Below are 24,252 nucleotides of genomic sequence, written 5' to 3'. Positions count from 1 at the left end.
ACATTTCTATAATTTCATCACCTTTAAAAATAGTATTCTTTTGTATAGTTATCACTATCTATGAGGAAGTTAAAATATGATGTAGGTTCCCAAGTACATATTGCACCATTATAGAATTTCTTTATGAGGCCCACCACCAGTGGCTACTGCTGCAGAAACTCAGTAGGCCAAACTCACTCAAATTCAAACACGATTGTATTTTCAAGTAGAAACATGACCTTAATGTTTTTGATTAATTAAGAATCAATGTACATCCAATGAGATTAGCAATTCACATTGATATACTTTTGATAGGATTTTATTTATTTATTCATGAGAGACACAGAGAGAGAGGCAGAGAAACAGGCAGAGGGAGAAGCAGGCTCCATCCCTGCAGGGAGCCCGATGATCAGGGACCCCAGGGTCACGTCCTGGGTCCTGGGCCGAAGCAGATGCTCCCCCACTGAGCCCCCCAGGTGTCCCTCAATAAGACTTCTTCCCTCTCCAAGCCCATGCGGTATGCTGAGATCAGTGGAATTGATTAGCTTAAGGAACAAGCAGGGCCAGTGAAATATTTGCCTATCGGATTTACAAATGTTCAACTCCTGTTTGCATAGAAAAGTAATGGGACAGGCTTGATCGAAAACTGCATTTTACCTAAGACAAGACAATATAAAATACTGCTATTTTGGCACTAGGATGTGTATAAATAAAAGTGGCTCGAGTCTTCAGTTGTGTCTTTCTTCCGCCAGCTTTGAAAAGCTGCCCTTTGATACTGTCGACGCCACCACGTTCATTAGCAGACTGGCTGAAAATCGTTCGGTTTTGAGAGATTTTAAAAAAAAAATCTATGCAGCGTAAAAATAAATGTGGGGATTTGCCGTACAGGGCTACAACAAAGATCTTTGCACACTTTCTCAAATGCAAAGTGTTCCGCAACATCCGGCCGCCAAGGGTTAACGGGACAGCATCAGCGCAGGTGCTCTCGGCAGCCGAGGCCGCGGCGCGCGGAGGCTTCCAGGCCGGGCAGCCCCGCGGCGCAGCGGGAGCCGAGACGTCAATCAGGGGAGCTGGACGCGGACCGGGATTCGCTCTCTCCAGACCCTCCCTAGAACGGACTCCTTGGGTTCGCTGGGAAAAAAAATAAAATTAAAGGATTAAGCTTGGGGAGGCACAGCGCAAACAACCACACCCCTGAACCGAACAACTTAAGTCTGAGCCGAAGGCTCTTCCAAGACCTCCTCCGGGACGCCGCTGAGCCCCGCCCACCTCGCCGAGGCCACGCCCCTCTGGAGAAAGCCCCGCCCCTCGATCCCAGAAGGCCGCCGGGCGGCTACCGCGCCTGCGCGGAGGCCCCACTTCCGGCGCCAGGGCGCTCGATTCCGGAAGGGCTGCGCGGCGGCGGCGGCGGCGGCTTCTGTGTTGCGGGCTGGTGTCCCTTGTCTGTTGGAGCGGCGAGTCGCACGGCAGCATCATGGTCGAGGTAAGGTGGCGCTTGGTGCTGAGGGGTCGTTGGCTTCCGCGGTGTTTTTCCTTGGCGGCGGGCGTGGGGGGGTGTTCGCGGTTTGGGGATGGTGAAGGCTGCGGAGGGGGGCTGTCTGGCCGAGGCCGGGTGGTCTCTGAAGGTTTTCAGGGGCAGAGGAAGGCCGGGTGGGAGCCCTGGCTGGACGTTACCCGCGGCCGCGAAGCCCGACTGAGTTTCCACGGTCCGTATTTGGCTCTTGAGCGTCGGGTCTCGGCCGGGCCCCCGGAGGCGCCGCGTCCGGCCCCGCGGGGTCCCCGCCTGCAGAGCAGCGTCAGGGGCTGTGTGTCCTGAGGCGGGCGGTCTTCCTCCAGCTCTGCCCCCAGGAAGACCTGCCATTTTGAAGTTTTGCATCAAACTGTTAGCCAGCCTTGCCCGTCTCATCTCAGAAATACTTCTGGAGCCTTGTCCAGACCCACTGCCTTCGCCTTAATTCAGATCCGGCGTCATCCTTCGTCTGCACGAGTGCCTTAGCTCCCTGCTGGTGTTCTCGCTTCCATTTCTTCGCCCTCTGCAAAATTGATCTGTTTAAGATATACGTTGATCGCGTTTTTTTCTGCTTAAAATCCTTCGCTGGCCAGATGTCACTAGAGCAAAAGTGCAGACTGTTGCAGTGATCCTTTAAAAAAAAAGAATCCTTAACCTAATCTGCACCTTGTCTACCCTTGCAACCTCATCCCAGCCTCACAGTCCACCTTCCAGTGGAACATGCACAGTTCTCTTGCAGCTCCGGCCATCATTGCAGCCACCAAACCCCTGTGTACCTGGCATTTCCTCTCTGCCTGGATTGTTCTCACCTCTGCTCTGCACGAGGCTGAATTTCTGCCTAAGGAATACCTCAGAGAGATCTTTCATAACTATCCTAGGTTCTTTCTTGGCTTGCTTCCTTCATAGCACTTATCAAAGATTTGTTGCTTATTTTTCGTTTTCTCTTGAGCACTGGGACCATGGCTGCCTTGTCATCATTCTTTTGTTAGCTTCTAGCACAGTGCCTGCCAGACACATAGTAGGAACTCAGTAAATACTTGTTCGAATCAATGGCTAAGCTCAGGCATCACTAATTGGTATACCTGGGGCTCTGGCCATTGAGGAGCTTCCTCCTCCTCTCTGACCTTGACTTCTTCTATCGCTTGCTACAAATAGCTGTGGTGAGTGGTACAAAGCTTTTTACATATTTAAATGTGTAAAGTGTATGGCTGCTTTGACTTAATTTAGGTTGTGGTATGTGTCATTTGTAGCTAGATATGTGATTCTGTTCTTTCTTTTTAGGAGGTACAGAAACATTCTGTGCACACACTTGTGTTCAGGTCATTGAAGAGAACCCATGACATGTTTGTAGCTGATAACGGAAAACCTGTGCCTTTGGATGAAGAGAGGTAGGTATTGTTCCTTTTCAGTTACTGGAATATGTAACTTCTAATGTTGGGGGAAGAGAGCAGGGAGAGGGGGACCTTTAAAGCTTAGTGAGTGATACTAACACTCGTAGGATGTCTATTCGGTAATGAATGGTGTTTGGGCATGATTTAAGCTGATTTAACTTTTTTTGGCCTTGTCTTTCACAATAAAAAGCCCCATTAATTAATTGCATTTATAAATACCCAGTAATTAGGAGAGTCCCTTTTAGGTGTTTTATTTTATAATCAATCACTTTGTATGTGCTTTCAGCTTCCCGCTGCTCTCAGAGCCTTGCTGAGCTGAAATTGTACCTGGCCAGTACCTCTACTCCCATCTTTTCTCGTTAGTATGATGAAGATTTTTGAGTGGTGGCATATTTTTGGTTCTACATCTCCAGCTCCAGTCTGGGATTGCATTATGTGCAGTGTTCCTTCTTTGTCCTTTACCCTTCTTTTAAAATCTACTTAATTCCTAAGACAAGCATTTATATTTAATTTATTAAGTGAGCTGTTCTTAAGACTAATATAAGTGCATTTCTTTAAAAAATATTGAACTAATTAACTACTTTGATTAGTTCTAATTGGTCTTTTTAGATACATCCAGTAAAGGTTATGATAGAAGCTTTTACTGTGTTTTTATATTGACACATTTGAAGGAAAGTGTATTGACTGAGGTTTTTAAAAGGATATATTAGTTTCTATATGTTTTTAAATCAGACCCTTGGTAATTTATCATGAAAGGTTATATATTTATTGGTTAACAAATTAAAATGCTACTTAGACTTAATGGATGCTCTGTGGTGGATTGGGAACAAAAAAAGTGTGGAAATGCACTTGGAAATTCCAAGCTTTTTAAAATACTATTTAACTTTAAAAACTTCATAGAATTTTTTCTACATGATTAGGCAAACCTAAGCTATTTAAGTACTTGTGTTCTTGGCTGTCTATATTTCTTTTGGCTAATATATTTAAAGCACTCAAAGATACATTCTTATGTTCATAATTTTTAAATAGTCACAAACGGAAAATGGCAATCAAGCTGCGTAATGAGTATGGTCCTGTGTTGCACATGCCTACTTCGAAAGAAAATTTTAAAGAGAAATGTCCTCAGAATGCATCGGATTCGTATGGTCATAAGCAGTATCCTGCCAATCAAGGTGAGGATGTATTATCAGAAATGTCAGGACTTACATGTGAATTTTCAAAATGAAAAAATGAAATGTTTTAGTGCCCATCCCAGGAAAACTGAATAGAGCCATACCCTATTGAACAACTATACCAGTATTATAACGGAAGTCTTGATTTCCTCATTGAAGTAGTGAGTTGAGATTATTGGTTGGTGGATTTTTTCTTACAGGAAATAAAAATGTGATAGAATAATAATGCAGAAAATCTTAGGATGTACAGGTGGAGACTAAAGGAAAAATTTGTAACATACGGAAAGACCGTCTGTTTTGGCTGTCATTCAGAAAGGTGATTCTAAGCACTAAAATTGTAGTGAATAAAGATGATCTAAGATTCCTTTTTTTTTTTTTAAATCTAAGATTCCACAGAAAAATCATTTGCATGGGAGAAAAACCAGAATGGGGGTTGTTACTTGATAGGATGATCTCTCTCCACACCATTACAATTATACAAGCTTTCTTGACATCATATTAGCAAATATCAAGGAAATAGGTGTGTACATGGTCCTCAGAAGTCAAAACAAAAATCAATATATCTTGGTTCTGAGGTTTTGGTTTAGCTGGGAAAATTTGAGAAATTCAGTTGGTGACTTCGCATTCGTTAAAAGAGATAATGCTTATATGTAAATTTGCCACTGATAATGATGATGATTCTTCTCCCTTTTAAAGGACAAGAAGTTGAATATTTGGTGACAGGTACACATCCATATCCACCAGGACCTGGTAAGCGAGCTATTACGTACTGAAAATATCTTACGGACGTTTCCATGAATGAACCAATACTATGATTCTAATTGCCTATAAAATGCAAGATAAGCTCAGTACCCAGGCATCCAGGCATAGATGAGAGTTATTAACTCATATTCACTTTCATACCTGTTCATTCAGCAAACATTGTTAAGCACCTAGATTTTTCAGGTGCTGTGCTAGGAATTCAAAGACAGTAAGGTCGCTCCAGGCTAATATGGAGATTAAACAAACATGTTATCACTAAACTTACAAAAGTGATAGAAGTGTTAGTATAGAAGCAAGTGTGATGGAAATGTCTATTAGCTGTCTGTGTGTGTAGATGACTAGTACATAGATGGAGTGGCTAGTATAATGGAGTGTAGAACAAAAAGCTTAACATATCTAGGTTCTAGTAATTTTAGAAGACAGGATTTACCGTATTGAAAGTACAGGCAAACTGGTACTTCTTGTTTAGTGATTTACATTTATTCTTGAAAACCTTGTTAGTGTTTGGGAATTGCTTGATTTTTGTATCTGAAGGTAATATCCCAAGATGATAGAAATTTAACTTTACTGTGTTAGGTATGTTAATACCAAACTGCTTGTGATTAAATCAAATTTGAGTTATATGTTTTTAACTTCTATTTATTAGTAAAAAGTTAGAAATAAAAGACACAAAATGAGAAATGTTTGTAATATGACTACCTAGAGTTAATCATTTTTCTTCTTCCAGTATTTTATTTTAAACTGATATAAATGAAATCATAGCAACTAAAGGGAATTGATTCTTTTTTTAAACAGGAGTTGCTTTGACAGCAGATACTAAGATCCAAAGAATGCCAAGTGAATCAGCTGCACAGTCCTTAGCTGTGGCATTACCTTCTTCTCAGACCAGGTATGAAGTATTATGCTTCTAATTACAAAGATTTTGAAAGCATAATTTGTTCTTTACATATTTTTCTCATTTTAAGATTTCTATATATGTGACATTTTCTTTTATCATTGCTTACAAAAATTTAAAGAGTTGGTTCTGCACAAGACATGACTGGAGACAGTCACTTAGAATGTGATATATCTTTTGCCTCAGGGTTGATGCAAATCGTAGTGCACCTGCTGGAGGTGAATACCGACATCCGGGGACTTCTGACCGTTCACAGCCTGCAGGGATGACTTCAGTAAGTTTCTCTGTGTCAGATCACACTGCAGGTTTCTAACTTTTGGAACTTGTCTTATTTCCCTTTATCCCGAGTGTCTTAGGTTAGATATTAAATAAATGAAAACTTTCTTTGCTTGTTGTTAAACAGCAGCTGAGTGAGCTAGTTAATATTTCATAGCCCTAAAATTTAAGTTGCTTGTGATTTTGCATATTTTTTAGAATTTAAAATTCTAAATTGTGTCTGTTGCACATTGTATCTAATAATTATTTTGATGCAGATAGTGTGATGTTGCTCTTTATTACCCACTGTTAATAATACAAAGAATGGTATTCTCTAACTTGTATTAGCATGTGTTAGATACGAAAATCTTTTTTTTATTAAACTCTAAGTTGGTTTACACAATTTGAATTGAGTGCTTTAGTAATGTAATATTCACGGGCTGTACTAGTATCTTAAAAATGTTTAGAAATGTAGAAGTTCATCAATTGGTAAATAAATGCCGGTTAATGTCGTTACTGGTAAGAGTAATTATGAAACGAAAAACGTCAAGTACCTACTTTATTTTATTCTGCCACTTGAGTCACTGCAGGCTAAATGAGTGAATTTGTGGTCTTCCCACTACATTTCTTCTTTTGCCTCTATTCACAAATCTCTGCCCATGGTTTTTGCCTCCTTAGTAGGAGGTGAAATACAAGCTTCTTGAGGGCAGGAACTTTATGGACTTAAGTATTTTTTGGGTGGATGGCTGGTTGCTAACAGTTGATGGTACATCAGCCAGGATATCTCTTAAAATAATACTTAAACTAAAAAAAAAAAAAAAAAAAAAAAAAAATAATACTTAAACTGATCTCCAAAGGCAAGGAAAACAAGGCAAAAATGAATTGTTGGGACTTTATCAAGATAAAAAGCTTTTGCACAGCAAAGGAAATAGTCAACAAAACCAGAAGACAACAGATGGAATGGGAGAAGATATTTGTAAATGTTTTATCAGATAAAGAGCTAGTATTCCAAGATCTAGAAAGAACTTAGCAAACTCAACACCCAGAAAACTATTAATCCAGTCAAGAAATGGGTGGAAGACATCCACAGACATTTCTTCAGGGAAGACATACAAACGGCCAACAGGCACAAAAAAAATGCTCAACATCACTTGGCATCAGGGAAATAGAAATCAAAACTACAATGAGTTACTGCCTCACAGCAGTCAGAATGGCTAGAATTAAAAGTCAGGAAATGACAGATGTTGGCAAGGCTGTGGAGACAGGGATACTGATAGGAATGCAAGCTGGTGCAGCCACTCCAGAAAACTTTAGAGGTTCCTCAAAAAGTTAAAAATTGAGCTATCTTAAGACCCAGCAGTTGCAGTACTAGGTATATACCCCCAAAATACAAATGTAGTGATCCAAAGGGGCACCTGCACCCTTATGTTTATAGCAGCAGCGTCTGCAATAGCCAAACTATGGAAAAAGCCCAGGTGTCCATTGACAGATGAGTGGATAAAGAAGATGTGGTATATGTACAATCGAATATTACTCAGCCACCAAAAAAAAGAAATTTCATTTGCAGTGATGTGGATGGAATGAGAGGGTTTTACATTAAGCAAAATAAGTCAATCAGAGAAAGACAGTTCTATGATCTTGCTCATATGTGGAATTTAAGAAACAAAAGATCATAGGGGAAAGGAGGGAAAATAGAATAAGATGTTACCAGAGAGGGAGATAAACCATAAGGGACTCTGAATCACAAGAAACAAACTGATCGTTGCTGGAAGGGAGGAGGGTAACTGGGTGATGGGCATTAAGGAGGGCACATGATGTAATGTGCACTGGGTGCTGTATACAACTGATAAATCACTGAACTCTGCCTCTGAGTAATATACCGTATGTTAATTAATTGAATTTTAATAATAAATGAAAGTATTAAATATTTTTTTGGAAGCTAATTAGTTTCTCTTTTTGCTATTAAGTTGAGATAATGTTAAAATACAACAATGAAAGGCAGTGACAATCCACTTAAAATCACTCAAATAATAATAGGAGCTTACATAAAGCATTTACAGAGTGTAACAATATTTTTACAGTAATTGTCTGAGGTAGGCAGTGTTATTTCCATTTTACAAAGCAAGCACAGAGGTTATGTAAGTTTTTACCAGTCAGCTAGTAATTAGCAGAGCAGGGTTTATGAACCCATACACAATGTTATGTGCTCTTTTGAACCCATGCACAATGTTATGTTATGTACTGTTTAGCCTCTGAGATTTTTTTTTATTTCTAAAATTAAAGTTAACATACAGAAAATAACAGTTCTGATTAGAAGTCTTAGTTATGCAAACATTTTCTAGTGATTCAAACATTTTAACTGTCTTTTCCTCTTCAATTAAGGAAAAAAAAAACCCTCATAAATCCCCTTTTTTGAGTTTTTCTTTTTAGAATTAACACACAGAGTTAGGTATGATGCCTTTAACAGTAACATAATCTGTTCTATTTGTAGGCAGTTATGGAGGCTGGCAACGCTAAGAACTCTGCACTGATGGCTAAAAAAGCCCCTACCATGCCCAAACCCCAGTGGCACCCACCATGGAAACTCTACAGGGTGAGTGAATCTGTATGTTATTCCACTACAGGAATGATGATTGCTTTCCAGTTACTAAGAGCCAAGGAATAGAATCAGGAGGAAAAGGATTGAATATGAGAACTGATAAAGTGATCTGAGATGGGTTGGGGGGAAGGTATCAGGCAGTCTTAAAAGACGTGAAGACTTCTTTAAGTAAAAGCTATGTGTGTGTTTCCTATATAAAATATTTACAGAAAGCTATTAAACATGGAGAACAGATAAAATAATTTTTCTACGTGTTTGAAGTGTTTAATACGAATCCCAGGAGGAAAAATAACATATAATGCTATTTCTTTAGCCCTACTGATTATCTTTTTAATTATAGTAAATTAAAGTGATTCAAAACATACCAGATCTAAAATGAAATGTATGTAGTAGGAAAACTATAGCTACACATAATTAAATATATGTATTAAATTTTAGTTTTCTAATTATACACTAAAGTAGACTTTCTTTTGGTATACCGACCTAATAAATTTTAATAGATGTATAAATTTGGGTAATTACTTCTTTATACACTCAGTATAAAGAAGTTCCGTCAGCTCAAAAAACACTCCTGTGCTATTATTTTATACTTCTAACTTTCCCTACCCCTGGCAGCTGTTCGTTTGTTTTTCATACTATTTTTGTGGGGTTTTTTTCAATTTTGTTATGTAATGGAATTATACAGTATATACATTTTAATACTGACTTCCTTCCTCAGCTTAATGCCTTTGAGGGCCCTCCAAGTTGTATTAATATATTCCTCTTATTTGCTGAGTAAATATTCCATTGTATAGGTATATCATAGCTTGTATATGTATTTACTGTGATTGAAGGTAATTTATAATTTTAAAATCTAAGTGTCAAATAATTTTATAAATGTATTTGAAGATATGAGGAGGGGCTCTTCAAACTTGACTTATATGTAATGAGTTGAAGTTGAACAAACTAGTGTAATGAGTCCACCCATTCTATGTTTTGTTTTATACAGGTGATCAGTGGACATCTTGGCTGGGTTCGCTGTATTGCTGTGGAACCTGGAAATCAGTGGTTTGTAACTGGATCTGCTGACAGAACTATAAAGGTAATAGGAAGGAGGAAGAAAAAAATACGACTTTGTATTTACTACGTGATTTTAATCTTTTATTTCTGAGGTGGGAATTGCTGTTGTAGTTTCTCTGATTTCTGAGACCTGAGTATGGAGTAAAATTTATTATCTTTATCAATTCAGTGTTCCAATTAAATATGTTTGGAAAGTGGTATTTAAATAACAGGCTTTTCCAAACCAAACATACCGACTACCACTAATTTCTTGATATTTTTTTCTCCTCTGGTTACAAACTTAAAGCTTACTCATATATAAAAAATGAGGAAAATATAGAGAAGTACAAAAGAATACAGACCCATATGTAATTGAACACTGTCAGATAATTTGAACGAATTTCTTTTTAGTACTTACTTCCATGCATATGTGTCACTACATTTCCTTCTGAGCTTTCTTCCTGTGTGTATAAATGTGTATCTTTAAAAAATCATGATGGGGGTGTCTGGATGGTACAGTCAGTTAAGCAACTGATTCTTGGCTTCAGCTCAGGTTGTGATCTCAGGGTTATGAGATCAGGCCCTGCATCGGGCTCTGCACTCAGCGCCGTACCTGCTTAAGGCTCCCTCCTCCTCCTTTTGCTGTCCTCCCCACCACCCCTCATCCCCATGCACATGTGCACTCTCTCAAATCTTAAAAAAAAAATACATAAATAAAAATTCTTGAGTGTTACATAGTTTTGTACTCTGCTTTTTTTCCACTTAACATATAAGAGGCATATTTTTGTGAAGAAATGGACATCTTTTTAAATGGTTTCACAATCTATCAGATATTCTATAATCTATTTTCCTATTGGTAGACATCAGAGTTTTTAGTTTCTTGGTGTTCACTATCACAAGTAATGCTATATAATTTTTGTGCCTAAAGCTTTTTGCCATATTTTAAATGATTTTGTTGGACAGATCCCCAGTAATGGAATTAATGGGTCCAAGATTTTTGTAATTGACACCCAAAGTACAAATATTTTCCAAAATGGGTGACTTGATATTTGCAGTGTATTACAGGATCCTTTTTTAACACACTGATTGTGTATCTTTAAAAATATCTGTGGGGATCCCTGGGTGGCTCAGCATTTAGCGCTGTCTTCAGGCTGGGGTGTAATCCTAGAGATCCGGGATCGAGTCCCACATCAGGCTCCCTGCATGGGGAGCCTGCTTCTCCCTCTGCCTGTGTCTCTGCCTCTCTCTATCTCTCAAGAATAAATAAAATAAATAAATGAATGAATGAATAAATAAATAAATAAAATATCTATCTACTAACGTTAAGCAGAAATGGTTACCTAATCTTGTAAAAACCGCACAAAAAAAATTTATAGTGGGATTCCTAGTAAAGCTGTTAAGTTTTTTCAACATGTATATATTTTTTATTGAGGTATAATTGATATACAATATTATTAGTTTTAATATACAATGTAATGATACAATATATTGGTATATTGTGAAATCACAATAAATCTAGTTAACATCTATGACCATACATAGTTGCAGAATTTTTTCCTTATAGTGAGAATTTTTAGATGTTGAGTACAGTAGTATTAACTGTAGTTGCCAGGCTGAACATTATATCTCCGTGACTTACCTGTTTCATAACTGGAACTTTGCACTTTTGACTCTCTTAACTCATTTCCCCCACTCCCACCCCCCACCTCTGGTAACCACTGATCTGTTCTCTGTATCTGTGAGCCTGGTTTTTATTTTTGTTTATAGAGTTCACATACCAGTAAAATCACCTAGTATTCGTCTTTCTCAGTCTGACTTGTCACTTATTATAAATATTTTCCCAGTTTGAACATGCTTTTTAATTCTGTTTTCCCTGCTTAACAGAGGAGATCATGGGAGATTCTTTTGCAAATTTTAAAATTTGTATATGTTTACAACTTTCACTTTTTGAACACTTAATTTTAACATTAAGATTTTAAAAATTTGCTTTGGAATAATGAAGAAAAATTAAATATTTTTTGATTGCAGATCTGGGACTTGGCTAGTGGCAAATTAAAACTGTCATTAACTGGGCACATCAGTACAGTGCGCGGTGTGATAGTAAGCACGCGGAGCCCTTACCTGTTTTCCTGTGGAGAAGACAAACAAGTCAAATGCTGGGATCTTGAATATAATAAGGTAAGCTTAGAGTTAAGGATTTAAAACATAGTCAATCACTGTTTTTCTTTATAATTATAGAGATTTTAACTTTCCCCTTTATTTTTAGGTTATAAGACACTATCATGGACATCTAAGTGCAGTGTATGGTTTGGATTTGCACCCAACAATTGATGTGCTGGTAACCTGTAGTCGAGATTCAACTGCACGGGTAAGTGGAATAGAGTTTTGTGTTTATTTGTAAATATATCGCATCTTATTTGGTAATGGAGTCATATATTTGTAAATATGTTGCATGCATATTTGGTAATAGAGTCATGCATTGACTTATTAGAGAATTAAAGATAGTTGCCTTGACTAGCAATAGCCTGGTCTCTGTTTCTTGGCTCAGGTGTTTTTCCACCTTCATTTTCAGTTCTGTGGCCTCATGTTTATCACTGGGAGTGCCCTGCTTCTGAAATGGGACACTCACATGTTCCTTTCCATCACTACAACATTTTCCATTAGCTTTTTCCTTCAGTAGTCTTATTGTACCCATTCTTACACTTTTAGTACCCTGATCCGTTAGTTTTTTGGGTCTTTTTTTTCCTTTCAGCTGCCTTCTATCTATATTCCCCAGCCAGCTTACAGATCATTAATCTTTCTTTTAAACAATTTTTCATTACATTCAGACACAGTTGTCTAGTAAATTCCCAGCCTTGAATTGGTTCACTTACCTGTCTGAGATATGAATGCTTATTTTCTCTGACAGTGTGTCCCTTGTGTTTTTATAGATTTGGGATGTGAGAACTAAAGCCAGTGTACACACATTATCTGGACATACAAATGCAGTTGCTACAGTGAGATGTCAAGCTGCAGAACCACAAATTATTACTGGTATGATTGATACTTTTTAAGTTTACAGTATATTTGATTATAAATGCATTATGATTATACATATACTTTTCATATTCACTATGACTCTTCATTTTTGTAGATACATTGTTTCTGTGCATATATGAAACTTACTGTGGTAACATTTCATTTGGTTTTTATCTCATACCCTTTACATATCATAGAATGTATCATACACAGTATCATGTGATGTCTGACTAGAAAATAGTGCTGTTAGATACATTCAGACATTGTTTCATAGTATCAAAATTACTTGTTTAGGAAATTGAAGTCAAAAGACAAAATAGAGACCAATAACTTTTAGAGCTAGTTTGAGTTTGGTTTTGCTTATATAGTAAGATTAATAATACAACTTCACTCTGAGACCAGAAAATAATTTCTTTACTTGATGTAGTTTGTTAATTAAGAATCGTTCAGGTTTTTCCTTCCCCCTCCCCTCCAAGGAGTAACTTCATGTATTTGCTTTATTTGTTACTCACATTTGTTCCAGCTGTTCACTGGACAATGCATCAAGTATTTACTGCATTTTTTTAAGAATTAAATTTAAAACCAACCTAAAAGTTTAGAACTGTAAAGTAATTAGGCAGGAGTTAGTATGACTTTCATTTAATATATATATATGTCTACAGAAGACTGATTCATACATTGTTGTGTTTAATTTTTGCATTATTTTTCCTGATGTGTATTTTGTGGATGTGTATTTTCGTTATAGGAAGTCATGATACTACAATACGATTATGGGATTTGGTGGCTGGAAAAACAAGAGTCACATTAACAAACCACAAAAAATCGGTCAGGGCTGTGGTTTTACATCCAAGACAGTAAGTGTATTTTCCTAATTAGCTTTTCTTTTTTCTTCAATTTTTAGTATAAATATTGAAATACTAGCATTATTACTACTTTGGTAGTCGTTTAGCCACTGTTATTTCCAGGCCTGTGCCACTTGGCACCTGGATTTCTTTCATTTTTCCTGTATACTCGTTTGCTTCATGACCTATATATATGATGAAGAAAATTTTCTACAAGGTGAAAGATGATAGTGTCAGATGAGACAATATGAATAAATCATGGCTAAAAGCCGCACATCAAAGTAGAGGCTTTTGATTTAATGTTTAGTAGAAGATGGATTTAATGTTTTGACAGAAACGTTTATACTGAGATGTACATAGAATAGTTTAATTCATAAGGAGGAAATAGTATACATAGAAAAAAAAATAGTAGGACCCATGAACATACAGGGTGTCCATAGAGGTGGAGCATAATATCACAGCCTGTCTCTTATATCACATCACCCTGACGCTTTTCTCGTCACATTGATATTTCTATCTACCCCCTCCCCCTTATCCATTATTTCTTCCCTTCTTCCTCCCTTTTTCTGTCTTCCTTATTCCCTTTCTTCCTCTCCTCTGTTTCCTTTTTCTCTCTCTTCCTCTTGCCCTCTGTTTCTTTCCTTCTTTTTCATTCTTCCTGTAGTCCCCTCTATCTCCCTCTCTTGCTCTGTCCAAAATAGCTTCATAACCCCTTGCCCTCAATGTGAATTTAGGGGTTTGTACATTTATTGCTGCTTTAGCTCAGTGTAGAGCACTGGGGAAATGAAAAACATTAATCTAGAACATTTAAATAATTTGAAGATCTGATTTGACTTGGAATAAATGTCTTTGTATTTTTACCTCTTGGTATGACAAATAATATTTTGCTACAACTATAGATCCATAAGCACACGTATAGAATACAACCGTAAAAGGCTTTTTTGAATTCTTTATTTTATTTAACTTGATCTCCTTTTCATCTTATTTCAGTTATACGTTTGCATCTGGCTCCCCAGATAATATAAAACAGTGGAAATTCCCTGATGGAAGTTTTATTCAAAACCTTTCTGGTCATAATGCTATTATTAATACATTGACAGTGAATTCTGATGGAGTGCTTGTTTCTGGAGGTAAAATAAGATTTTAATAATAAATATGTTTTAGCCTGTCATTTTTTCCTTTAGTAAGTGAGTAAACATTTTAAAATTTCTATGTCATCCCACCTAAGTATTACAACAGAACTTGCCTGAGTAGTGTGTTTTTGGATGTTGTTCATATATGTGTTTATGCATACATGTAATACATGCAGCATATTTCATAGTTTAGTTTTTTTTGAGTTCCTACATGATAAATCTAACGTATTCATGCTGGGAATTACCTAAATTTTGGTTGTGTATTCTGGAACTAGGTATCATTTTGTGGTGCTTTTTGGGCTCTATAATTACTGAATTAAGCACAAATGAAAGTAGGCACACCAGTATTAAGAGAAGCTTGAGTGCCTGGGTCTTCTTTTTTTTTTTTCTTTTTTTTTTAAGATTTTATTTATTTATTCATGAGAGACAGAGAGGCAGAGACACAGGCAGAGGGAGAAGCAGGCAGGCTCCATGCAGGGAGCCTGACACGGGACTCAATCTCAGGTCTCCAGGATCACGCTCTGGGTTGAAGGCGGTGCTAAACCATTAAGCCACCCGGGCTGCCCACTGCCTGTGTCTTGTATTATAACTTTATTTAATCTTTGTTGTCACGGTGCTTGACTCCTAGATGGTGCTTAAATGTTTGTCAAGCAGAATTGTTAAAGGATACCAAGTTTAATTAGATTTTTTCCTTTAAGCTGACAATGGCACTATGCATCTTTGGGACTGGAGAACTGGCTACAATTTCCAGAGAGTTCATGCAGCTGTGCAGCCCGGATCTTTGGACAGTGAATCAGGAATATTTGCTTGTGCTTTTGATCAGTCTGAAAGTCGGTTACTAACAGCTGAAGCTGATAAAACGATTAAAGTGTATAAAGAGGATGATACTGCGGTAAGTTCTCTATTTCACATGCATTTTGAAGTAAAATAAATCAACCATACCATAATTTTGCGAGTGCTTTTCTCATTTTAAAGATACTGAAATTTTCAGAAGGGAAAATAATCTTTATAGTATTGAATTATTTATCATCTCGAGTAGTGTCTGCTCGTAGATTTCTATATTAGTCCCATTGATACCAGCGAATCCATAAATTGTTTTAATTTTATCCCTACTTACTATAGTTATTGGGAAAATCTTACATTGAGAATAATCACAAATAAATTGCTATACAAATTAATTCTAAAATCATAAGCTTTGGTATTACTAGGTTACCTAAGTAGCAATTTTATTCGAGATGAAAAACCACAAACTGAATTTGTAGTGAACCCATTCATCCTTTATTAGATTCAGATAATGTCACTAGTTTGTCAGCTATTCCTAAAATTGTTAAAGAACTGCTAAATATGTAATGTCAACCAACAGATGCCTTATTTTGTTAGAAAGAGAGTTATTAATATAAAGCAAATTAATAATACTTTGTTTTAACTTATTTAATTTTCTGTTTCCAGACAGAAGAAACTCATCCAGTCAGCTGGAAGCCAGAAATTATCAAGAGAAAGAGATTTTAATATGGCATTTTCTTCATGGTGGCTCCCATTTTTTGTTGTTGTTTTTAAAGAATAAGCTTGGTGTTGATGAGGATATCCAGTCGTTTTGTGCTCTGGCTAGGAATATAAAGCAGAAACTCACATGCTTAAATGATTCCTGCTTCATATTTTACAGTAAACTGCCCCTCCCTCCTGTGTTTTTTTTTTTTTTTCCCAAAATAAAAAATTGAGGTCCTAGGAAGTAAGATGCAGGTATCAAGCATATGTAGGTTTGTTGAACATAACTATTCTAAAGATAGAATACTTTGTCAGTTTTATTAAAAGATACCTTTTTAAAAAATACTTAAAAAACTGCTTACTATAATAAGGACTTGTTTCAAGGGAGCAGTTGCATTTGGGTTTTATTTTTATTTTTTTTACTTTAAAAACTAGTATCTGTGACTAATAATGGGGATTAAGGGATTGAAGTCTTACTTTTGTATGTTTATTCCAGAAACAGTTTTTGAGTGCATGTTCTACAAAGTTCTGCACTATTGAATACAGTTCAGGAAATAGACTAAGATGAATCTGTCCTCCAAGACCCTAGTTAGCGTATTACAGAATGCTGTATTGGAGTCCCACAGAGGAAAAGACCATCGCTCTTTTCCAGAGAGCATTGTGGAAGACTTCATAGAGTCGGGTATTTGAGCTGAGCCTTGAGAGGCCAGAGAGGGAAACTAGTATTCTAAGATGGGGCATACAGTGAACGAAACCAGACTTGTGAAACTAGGATGTGTTCTAGGAGCAAAGAATTGTCTGCTGCAGTTGAGTAATGAGTACAGCTGGTGGAGGAGAAAGCTCATGTTTGAAGTTCGATTTTATCCAACAAGCAGTTGGATACCAACATAGGTATCAAAACCTGAAGAAATTAATAAGATACTACTGGTGGTATTTGAAGCTGTGGCATGGGCTGCAGTCTTTTGAAGACTTTCTGGAAAAGTGTTATTTAAGTTTCTGATACCTATTCCCTGTAAATATGAGTTTTCTAAACCCTGCCCTTAGGATCCTGACTCCCCATCAGTCAAGAAAATTTGTCCACCTTCTCTTTCTGTAGGTAGAAAACACAGTTACAAGAACAATTGATGATAGATTTTTTTTTTCTAATTAAAAATCACACCATAAGTTTGAATAAACCTTTCTAAATTATACATATCCCATCTTGCATGCTGTAGGTGGGAGGATAATTTTATAACCTTTAAAGGGGGGGGTTCAGAGTATATTGAAAATGCTCAAACCATTTGGCAAACTTCATTAAAAAGATTAGGAAAATGCCAATAGGAATAATCTGACAAGTGTACACAAGTTTACTGTACCTTTGCTCTTCAATGAAACTAGCTCAGATGTCCTGTCAATAAGGGACTAATTTAATAGATTATGGTACCTTCATGCAATTTATTTCTATCCATTAAGAGTAAGGAACGTCTCTGGACTAATAAGATGTCCAAACTTTACTCTTAGGTTAAAAAAAGTTGTGGAAGCATTTTTTTTTTTTTTTTTTTTTTTGTAGAATAACTTGTTAATGCTATATATATATACATATATATATATAAATAATGGAATAGTAATTCGACATTGTTACCAGTGGCTTTGTGAGGGAGTAAAATTGTGGGAGAACTTTCATGATTGGCTTTATATATTTCTATAATGTTTTAATTTTCTATAAGCATGTATTTTATAAACTTAAATAAAGAAAAATCCACTACACTTGCATCACTGAGAGATTCTCATATACCTTCTAACAGGAGAAAAATAGAGGTGGATACGGTCCCATCCCTAAAGGCCAACAAGAAGTGACTGCTAGTACAAGGAGGTGAGAAAGCTATCCGGCCTAGGATTAGATGTATGAAATTCTGAATAGCATGTAAGATAAGTCCATTTCCCTGCTTCTGCTATCAGGTGTTCTCAAATCCTCTTGCAGAAATTTGATCTACCACATGGGTTCATGAACCCCATGGAATTTTAGGCAGAATTTCATGCATGTGCTCTTTTGTTTTACCTACTCGACAGAACCCCAGCCCAGGATATACCCGGGTCTCTGGCAGTGCCTGTCTTACGTACAGCTGAGCTGTGGAATGTTACCGAAGGACAGCAGCTGCGCCAACTGAACTCCTATTTCATTTACAACCACATACCTCAAGTGGACCATTAACAGTGGTCATGACACACCTTCATATAGTCCATGCTTTCTGCCTCCTGTTGCAAAGGATGAGCTCTGCCCACCTCAGAACAATTTCAAATGTACAGCATCACGAGACCTAATGTTCCCTTCTAACTATGCACTTACTTACTCTCTTTTATAGCCAAACTCCCTGAGTTTTCATAACTTCCCATGTTCCTCACTTCCCATTCTCTCAACTGACTCCAGTCCCAAAATAATCAAATGTGTTAAACATTCTTAGAGAAATGGAAGAAATCTAAGTAGCATGAAGGAGTTGACAGGAGATAGGTAAAAAAGAGAGTAAGCCTGAATAGTGATTGGGGGGGGGGGGGCATTAAAAGTAGAAACTAGATAAACCAATTAAATAGAAGAATCATACATATCCTAACGAAAGCAAAAGGGGAGATGAGACAGTTCTGTCCAATTCCATGCCATTATATTTAAAAAGTGAAAGAATGGTTAATTTCAAGTAAAAATATATGGCTGATTCCAGAAGATATGGAAAACCTAAGTAAAGTATCCTAGATGAAATAGTTTGTCAAGGAATTAACCCCTCCCACTACCACCCGCACACATCTCTAAGTGCATTAAGTTTTAAAGTGGAATTCTAATTTCAATGCACTATAAATTTTTATAGGATCTAAAGAGCTTTTATGTTCTAAAATGTGACTATATCAAAAATATCCAAGTCCAATGATGCACAAATGAAATGATTTCATCTTGCTTGCGTGAATATTGTTGGGAAAATCACTTCTAAAGGCAAAGAGTCAAGCAGCACTTAAGTGTATTCTAAAAGTGCAAGGAAGTTGGATTATTAGAAAATAATATGATTCACCATATTGGATTATATGGGGAGAAAAAGCATTTTTATAGATGGTAAAGGGACATTTCAATATAATTTGAAATCCATACTTCATTAAACTATTACTATAGACAGATGATATTTTTAAACCTTGGTTAAATACAACTACTCTACCTTAATGATCAGTTGTCGATTGGGAAATACTAAAGATATTCCTATTAATGTCAGTAACAAGACAGGGATGCCCACATCCATGTTCAGCTTTTTAAAGAAGACTTCTGGACTCCTAACTTTTCTGGAAGTCTTTTAGAAGATGTAGAGGTATGGTAACTGGAAAGCATGGATATAAAATGATTGTTCGCAGATAATTTGATTATACACCTGGATAATCTAAGAGAATTAATTGAAAAACTTAAAAACAATAGATACATTCAGTAAGGGCTTGGTACAGAACCGGCACTCAGAAATCAATAAACAGATTTAATGAAAAAAACTCCTTGTATAAAATGGCAACAAGATTAATACAGTTAAAAAGAAATGTGCAAGTCCTGTGTGAAGAAACTTTTAATTCTATCCAATTAACTCAATCCTAATAAAATTACCTATTAAATATATATTTTAGAACAAAAGCTGATTTCTAGTCTTACAGAAAATTTTATTTTATTTTTTTAAAAGAGTATTTATTTATTCGTGAGAGACACAGGGGAGAAGCAGGCTCCGTGCAGGGAGCCCGATGCGAAACTTGATCCCTGGTCTCCAGGATCACGCCCTGGGCTGAAGGCGGCACTAAACCGCTGGGCCACCGGGGCTGCCCCATGGAAAATTTTAAAAGCAAGAACACCTAAGATAATCCTGAAAGCACAAAAAGGGAGGGAGGGAACTAATACAGTATTAGCTACCTGAACAGTGGGGTGGGGTGGGGTCCAGAATTAGACCCAAATACAAATTGATAATTACATATATGATTAAGGTAGCCTAACATAAAATACTCAAATGTACTTAACCCCAAATTTAAAACTACAATAAAACCTATAGTTTTCACCAATAAAAATGTCAAAGTTTAAAAAAGTGGTAATAATAGATGTAGAGGTGGTGTAAGAAATAATTTTCTATTTTGCTTATCCAGAAAATGCAGTGCTGAGAACTTTCACAAGTTTCAACCCAGAAATTCTAATTTTAAGAATTTATGCCATAAATGTGCTTGTTTGTGTGAGAAATGTGTATGCATTTTTTATAACAAAAAGTATTGAAAAACATGATTACCAGACTTCAGGCTAAAGAAGAGAAGTGGAGGGATCCCTGGGTGGCGCAGCGGTTTGGCACCTGCCTTTGGCCCAGGGCGCGATCCTGGAGACCCAGGATCGAATCCCACGTCGGGCTCCCGGTGCATGGAGCCTGCTTCTCCCTCTGCCTGTGTCTCTGCCTCTCTCTCTCTCTGTGACTATCATAAATAAATAAATAAAAAATTTAAAAAAAAAAAAAAAAAAAGAGAAGTGGATCTGATAAAGTCATAGTCTTACGTTAATGACGCCTTGCATGTTTATATTTTACACTGAGCTGTCTTGTTTACGACTGCGTGTGATCCCTCGAGATTTTTGAGAAGTTGGACTAATATTCCCATTTTACAGTTTGCAGGATCAGCCTAGTGGGCTCAAAGCATGACAGGGGAAGCCAGTGTGAGAACCCAAGGGTGGTTTTTTCTTTTTTTTTTTTTTTTTTTTTAATCTCTGTTCCATTTCTTTTACTAGGAAATGACACTATCTTATAATTTCTCATTAATTCCCATAGGAGTTGACTTTCCATTGATTTAAAGGGAACTTTAGGGGAAGAGTAAAGCAGATATTTATGTTTCTTTTGAAACTGTCAAGTCTTGAACTTGACAGCATTGTTAGTTAGCCAAAAGTAGCATTCGTGTTAGGAATGGCCTCAGTCCATATATCTTTCCACTATTTGATGCTGAATACAAATATTTTTAAATCTATGTATCTACCTATCCATCTACCATCCTTTTTTCTATCCATCATCTGTCTAAATTTACTTTCCAGTTAAGGAAATGCACATTTGTACATTAATTTCTGTTACTTAGATTCTTATCATCTAGTGAAGATTTTAGGAGGAGAGGAAATTACTGACTTGAGGATACTTGCATATTTATTGAATATTTTTTTAAGTTCATACACATTTAATAATATTGTAGAAGATAACGAAATCATGGTGTGTGGTATCTACTCCCCCAGCTGAATTCTAAGCAGGGAACAGAATATGAAATGCTTGTGTAAGGACTGAGTAAGAACATAAGAAATTTCTTTCCACCAGAATCATAAAATGAAATGTTAAATGGATGTTACATCCTGTGAGTGCCCCAGGAGGGGGAGGATAGTGTGTTCTGGAAGGGCAGTTTTTGTGAAGGAACTCAGTCTTGGACTGTAGGTAGAAGGATGGGGACAGTTTAAGCAGAGAGACGAGCGGGGAATGAATAGATGAACCTGGTCTTACGTTGTCACTAGATGAACTAGACCGGAATTACGTCTAGGGTTCTGTTACCTCAGCTGCTTTGGTCTCTGGGAGATGAAAAAGAGCTGGGCCTCTTAATAGGGTTGGACTGACACCTGAAACTGAGAATGTAGCCTAGGGTATCCTGAGAAATTCCTTGAGACTGCAGTTGGCTCAGACCCCAAAGCTGAGCATCTTCATCTGGGCTCACACGATAGGCACACCCTCAATCAGATTTCTAGTAAGTGTGCCTGCACCTGACTGGCCCATCAGAAGACACTGTGACCTTGATCTCGGGATCGTGAGTTTGAGTCCTCTGCTGGATGTAGAGATTCCTTAAATAAAAAAAAACTTTAAAAAAAATGGTTTCTGTTAACTTGCACAAGATAATTTTAATAAGACACTTTATCATGAGCAGGTTTTGAATATTAAACTGCCCACCCAAAATGAGGACCTGAGTTAAAGCAGCATGAGAGGTGCTGGGAGCTTCACTGCGCCTCACTGCAAAGCTAGCCTGTTCCCCCAGGGATAACCGCAGTGGGGCAGCCACTCTCTAGTCTGTGGGGACTCACATCTTGCCCACATACCCACATACCCAGAGTCAAGGGCCAGACTACCACAGGGTCAGGGAAATCTTGGGCTCTGCATGAAAAGGAAGCAAGAGATGTGGAAACTTCACATCATTTGGCTGTAAAGAAATAGGAAAAAATAAGACTTTGACCTAGCATGATTCCATTTTCAGCAAATGCAACAGTGGTTAAATGTTAGGCATCATTTTTGTTGTAAATAGTTTAGATACACAGGATCATCACGCTAATGATATGCAGAAAGATTATTTGACAGGATTCGAGAAAAATGTCACACCAGACTTCTGAAAGAATGGGGGACACATGTCAATAAGTTCCTACAGAATAATTACTAGGAAGGAGCATTAAATCATTCTTCACAGCGGGGCATAGAGGCAGGCACAGGAATAATTAAAGTCCAGAATAATAAAAAGGTTGCCTGCACTCATTTTTAAAAATTCAGCGTGGTTCTGGGAACTAATTGAACTAATGGGATAAGAAAAAATAAGAAACAAGGAAAATCAAATTATAATGATTTGTAGATAGCGCAAATAAAGTAAGCAACAGAAAAACCATTAACATGAATGAAAGTGCCCTGTAGGACGATTCCACACAAGGTAAATATAGTACATGAAAATGAAGAGTTTTCCTTGGTAGCGTACAACAGTGCACTGTTGTATGTTGCCTAAAAAATGCCACTTTCAAGGGACGCCTGGGTGGTTCAGTGGGTTAAGTGTCTCTGCCTTTGACTCAGGTGGTGATCACAGGATCCTGGGGGCAAGTCCTGCATCCAGGTCCCTGCTCAGCAGGGAGTTGGCCTCTCTGCCACTCTCCTGGCTCCTGCACTCCCTCCCTCTTTCTCTCTCTCTCTCTCTCTCTCTCTCTCTCTCTCTCTCTCTCTCTCTCTCTCTCTCTCCCTCTCTCTCTTGCAAATAAAATCTTTAAAAACAAAAACAACTTTTACACCATGAACACAACCTATTGCACAAACAGGAAGAGTGGAAACTCTCTATAAATGAATAAAATACTATAAAACGTCATCCAAAGTGTTTTCAAATGAAAACACAGAGCCACTGTGCCCCTGGAAGAAAAAACCCACAAAATTTTAAATATATCATTTCCATAAAAATTAATATACAAATTTAATGTGATCCCAATCAGGCGTTCAGTAACTTTTGTTGGAATAACTTTACAAATTGGTGCTCAAGTGTATCTGATAAACGATATCAAAATGTTTAAGAAACTTTTGGAGAAATAGATTCATAAGAGGTGGGAATGTCTGTCCTACTAGGTATAAAACACTCAAAATAAAAAGTTAAGTCAGAACAGAAGAGACAGCTCTGAAACAGATATGGTTATATGTGGAGATTTAGTATGGGCTCTGATATGGGAAAATCTCAGAATTGTATTGCAATAAAAAAGCTGTGCAAGGGGATCCCTGGGTGGCGCAGCGGTTTGGCGCCTGCCTTTGGCCCAGGGCGTGATCCTGGAGACCCGGGATCGAATCCCACGTCGGGCTCCCGGTGCATGGAGCCTGCTTCTCCCTCTGCCTGTGTCTCTGCCTCTCTCTCTCTCTCTGTGTGACTATCATAAATAAATAAAAATTTAAAAAAATATATTTAAAAAAAAAAAAAAAGCTGTGCTAATTTAGTCTAAGTGCAACATTTATTTAGACTCATTTAAATGTGTAATTTACCAATAAAATACCAAATGCATAGATATATGTTGAAGGACATATAAGAAATAACATCGATACCTCTTTGAGAGGGGATCGGGTCTTGAGTAGATGATACACCCTTTTATTTTATTTTATTATTTATTTATTTATTTATTTAGCCTATGGCTAACTTTATTAAGGAAAGCATACAAGATTTTACAGAGAACAAGTTTAATCACTTCTTAGAAAAGACTCTTTGATACCTATATGCAATTCTCTAGGTACCTATATGCGATTTAAGGATTTTGGTAAAGAAAGCCCTTACAGAATCTGATTTCTTTCTTCTGGACAACTTACCATAATTCATGTAGCTTCTATCAGATAAATCCTGGGACCAGACTAAGCAATAATATTATTTAGCAGATGAATGAAAGCTATTTGGTATATAATTAGAG

The 24,252-nt window shown here is 37.2% G+C and overlaps 1 protein-coding gene across 2 annotated transcripts; it reads left to right on the top strand.

Moving 5' to 3' along the window:
* Positions 1-1,327: 1,327 nt before the first annotated feature.
* Positions 1,328-17,831, top strand: PLRG1 (pleiotropic regulator 1). 2 transcript variants are annotated; one of them, XM_072773719.1, is made up of 16 exons: positions 1,328-1,462; positions 2,771-2,877; positions 3,167-3,238; positions 3,910-4,052; positions 4,749-4,802; positions 5,610-5,703; positions 5,896-5,983; positions 8,456-8,557; positions 9,552-9,644; positions 11,630-11,779; positions 11,868-11,969; positions 12,532-12,634; positions 13,365-13,473; positions 14,452-14,591; positions 15,293-15,486; positions 16,044-17,831. In XM_072773719.1, exons 4-16 carry the CDS (start codon positions 3,923-3,925, stop codon positions 16,101-16,103), a joined length of 1,419 nt encoding a protein of 472 aa, XP_072629820.1. In that variant the 5' UTR covers positions 1,328-1,462; positions 2,771-2,877; positions 3,167-3,238; positions 3,910-3,922; the 3' UTR covers positions 16,104-17,831. The 2 variants fall into 2 exon arrangements, with proteins under 2 accessions (XP_072629820.1, XP_072629819.1); XM_072773718.1 differs by lacking the exon at positions 3,167-3,238 and having other exon boundaries at positions 1,330-1,462.
* Positions 17,832-24,252: the final 6,421 nt, after the last annotated feature.

The sequence above is a fragment of the Canis lupus genome, chromosome 13 (genome assembly GCF_048164855.1).
Source record: "Canis lupus baileyi chromosome 13, mCanLup2.hap1, whole genome shotgun sequence".
NCBI lineage: Eukaryota > Metazoa > Chordata > Mammalia > Carnivora > Canidae > Canis > Canis lupus.
This window is presented reverse-complemented; position numbering and strand designations above follow the sequence as displayed.

Coding starts and splice junctions, on each gene's coding strand:
- PLRG1 (XM_072773718.1), top strand. Junction 4,803..5,609: donor TCCATATCCACCAGGACCTG/GTAAGCGAGCTA, acceptor TTTTTTAAACAG/GAGTTGCTTTGACAGCAGAT. Junction 9,645..11,629: donor CTGCTGACAGAACTATAAAG/GTAATAGGAAGG, acceptor TTTTGATTGCAG/ATCTGGGACTTGGCTAGTGG.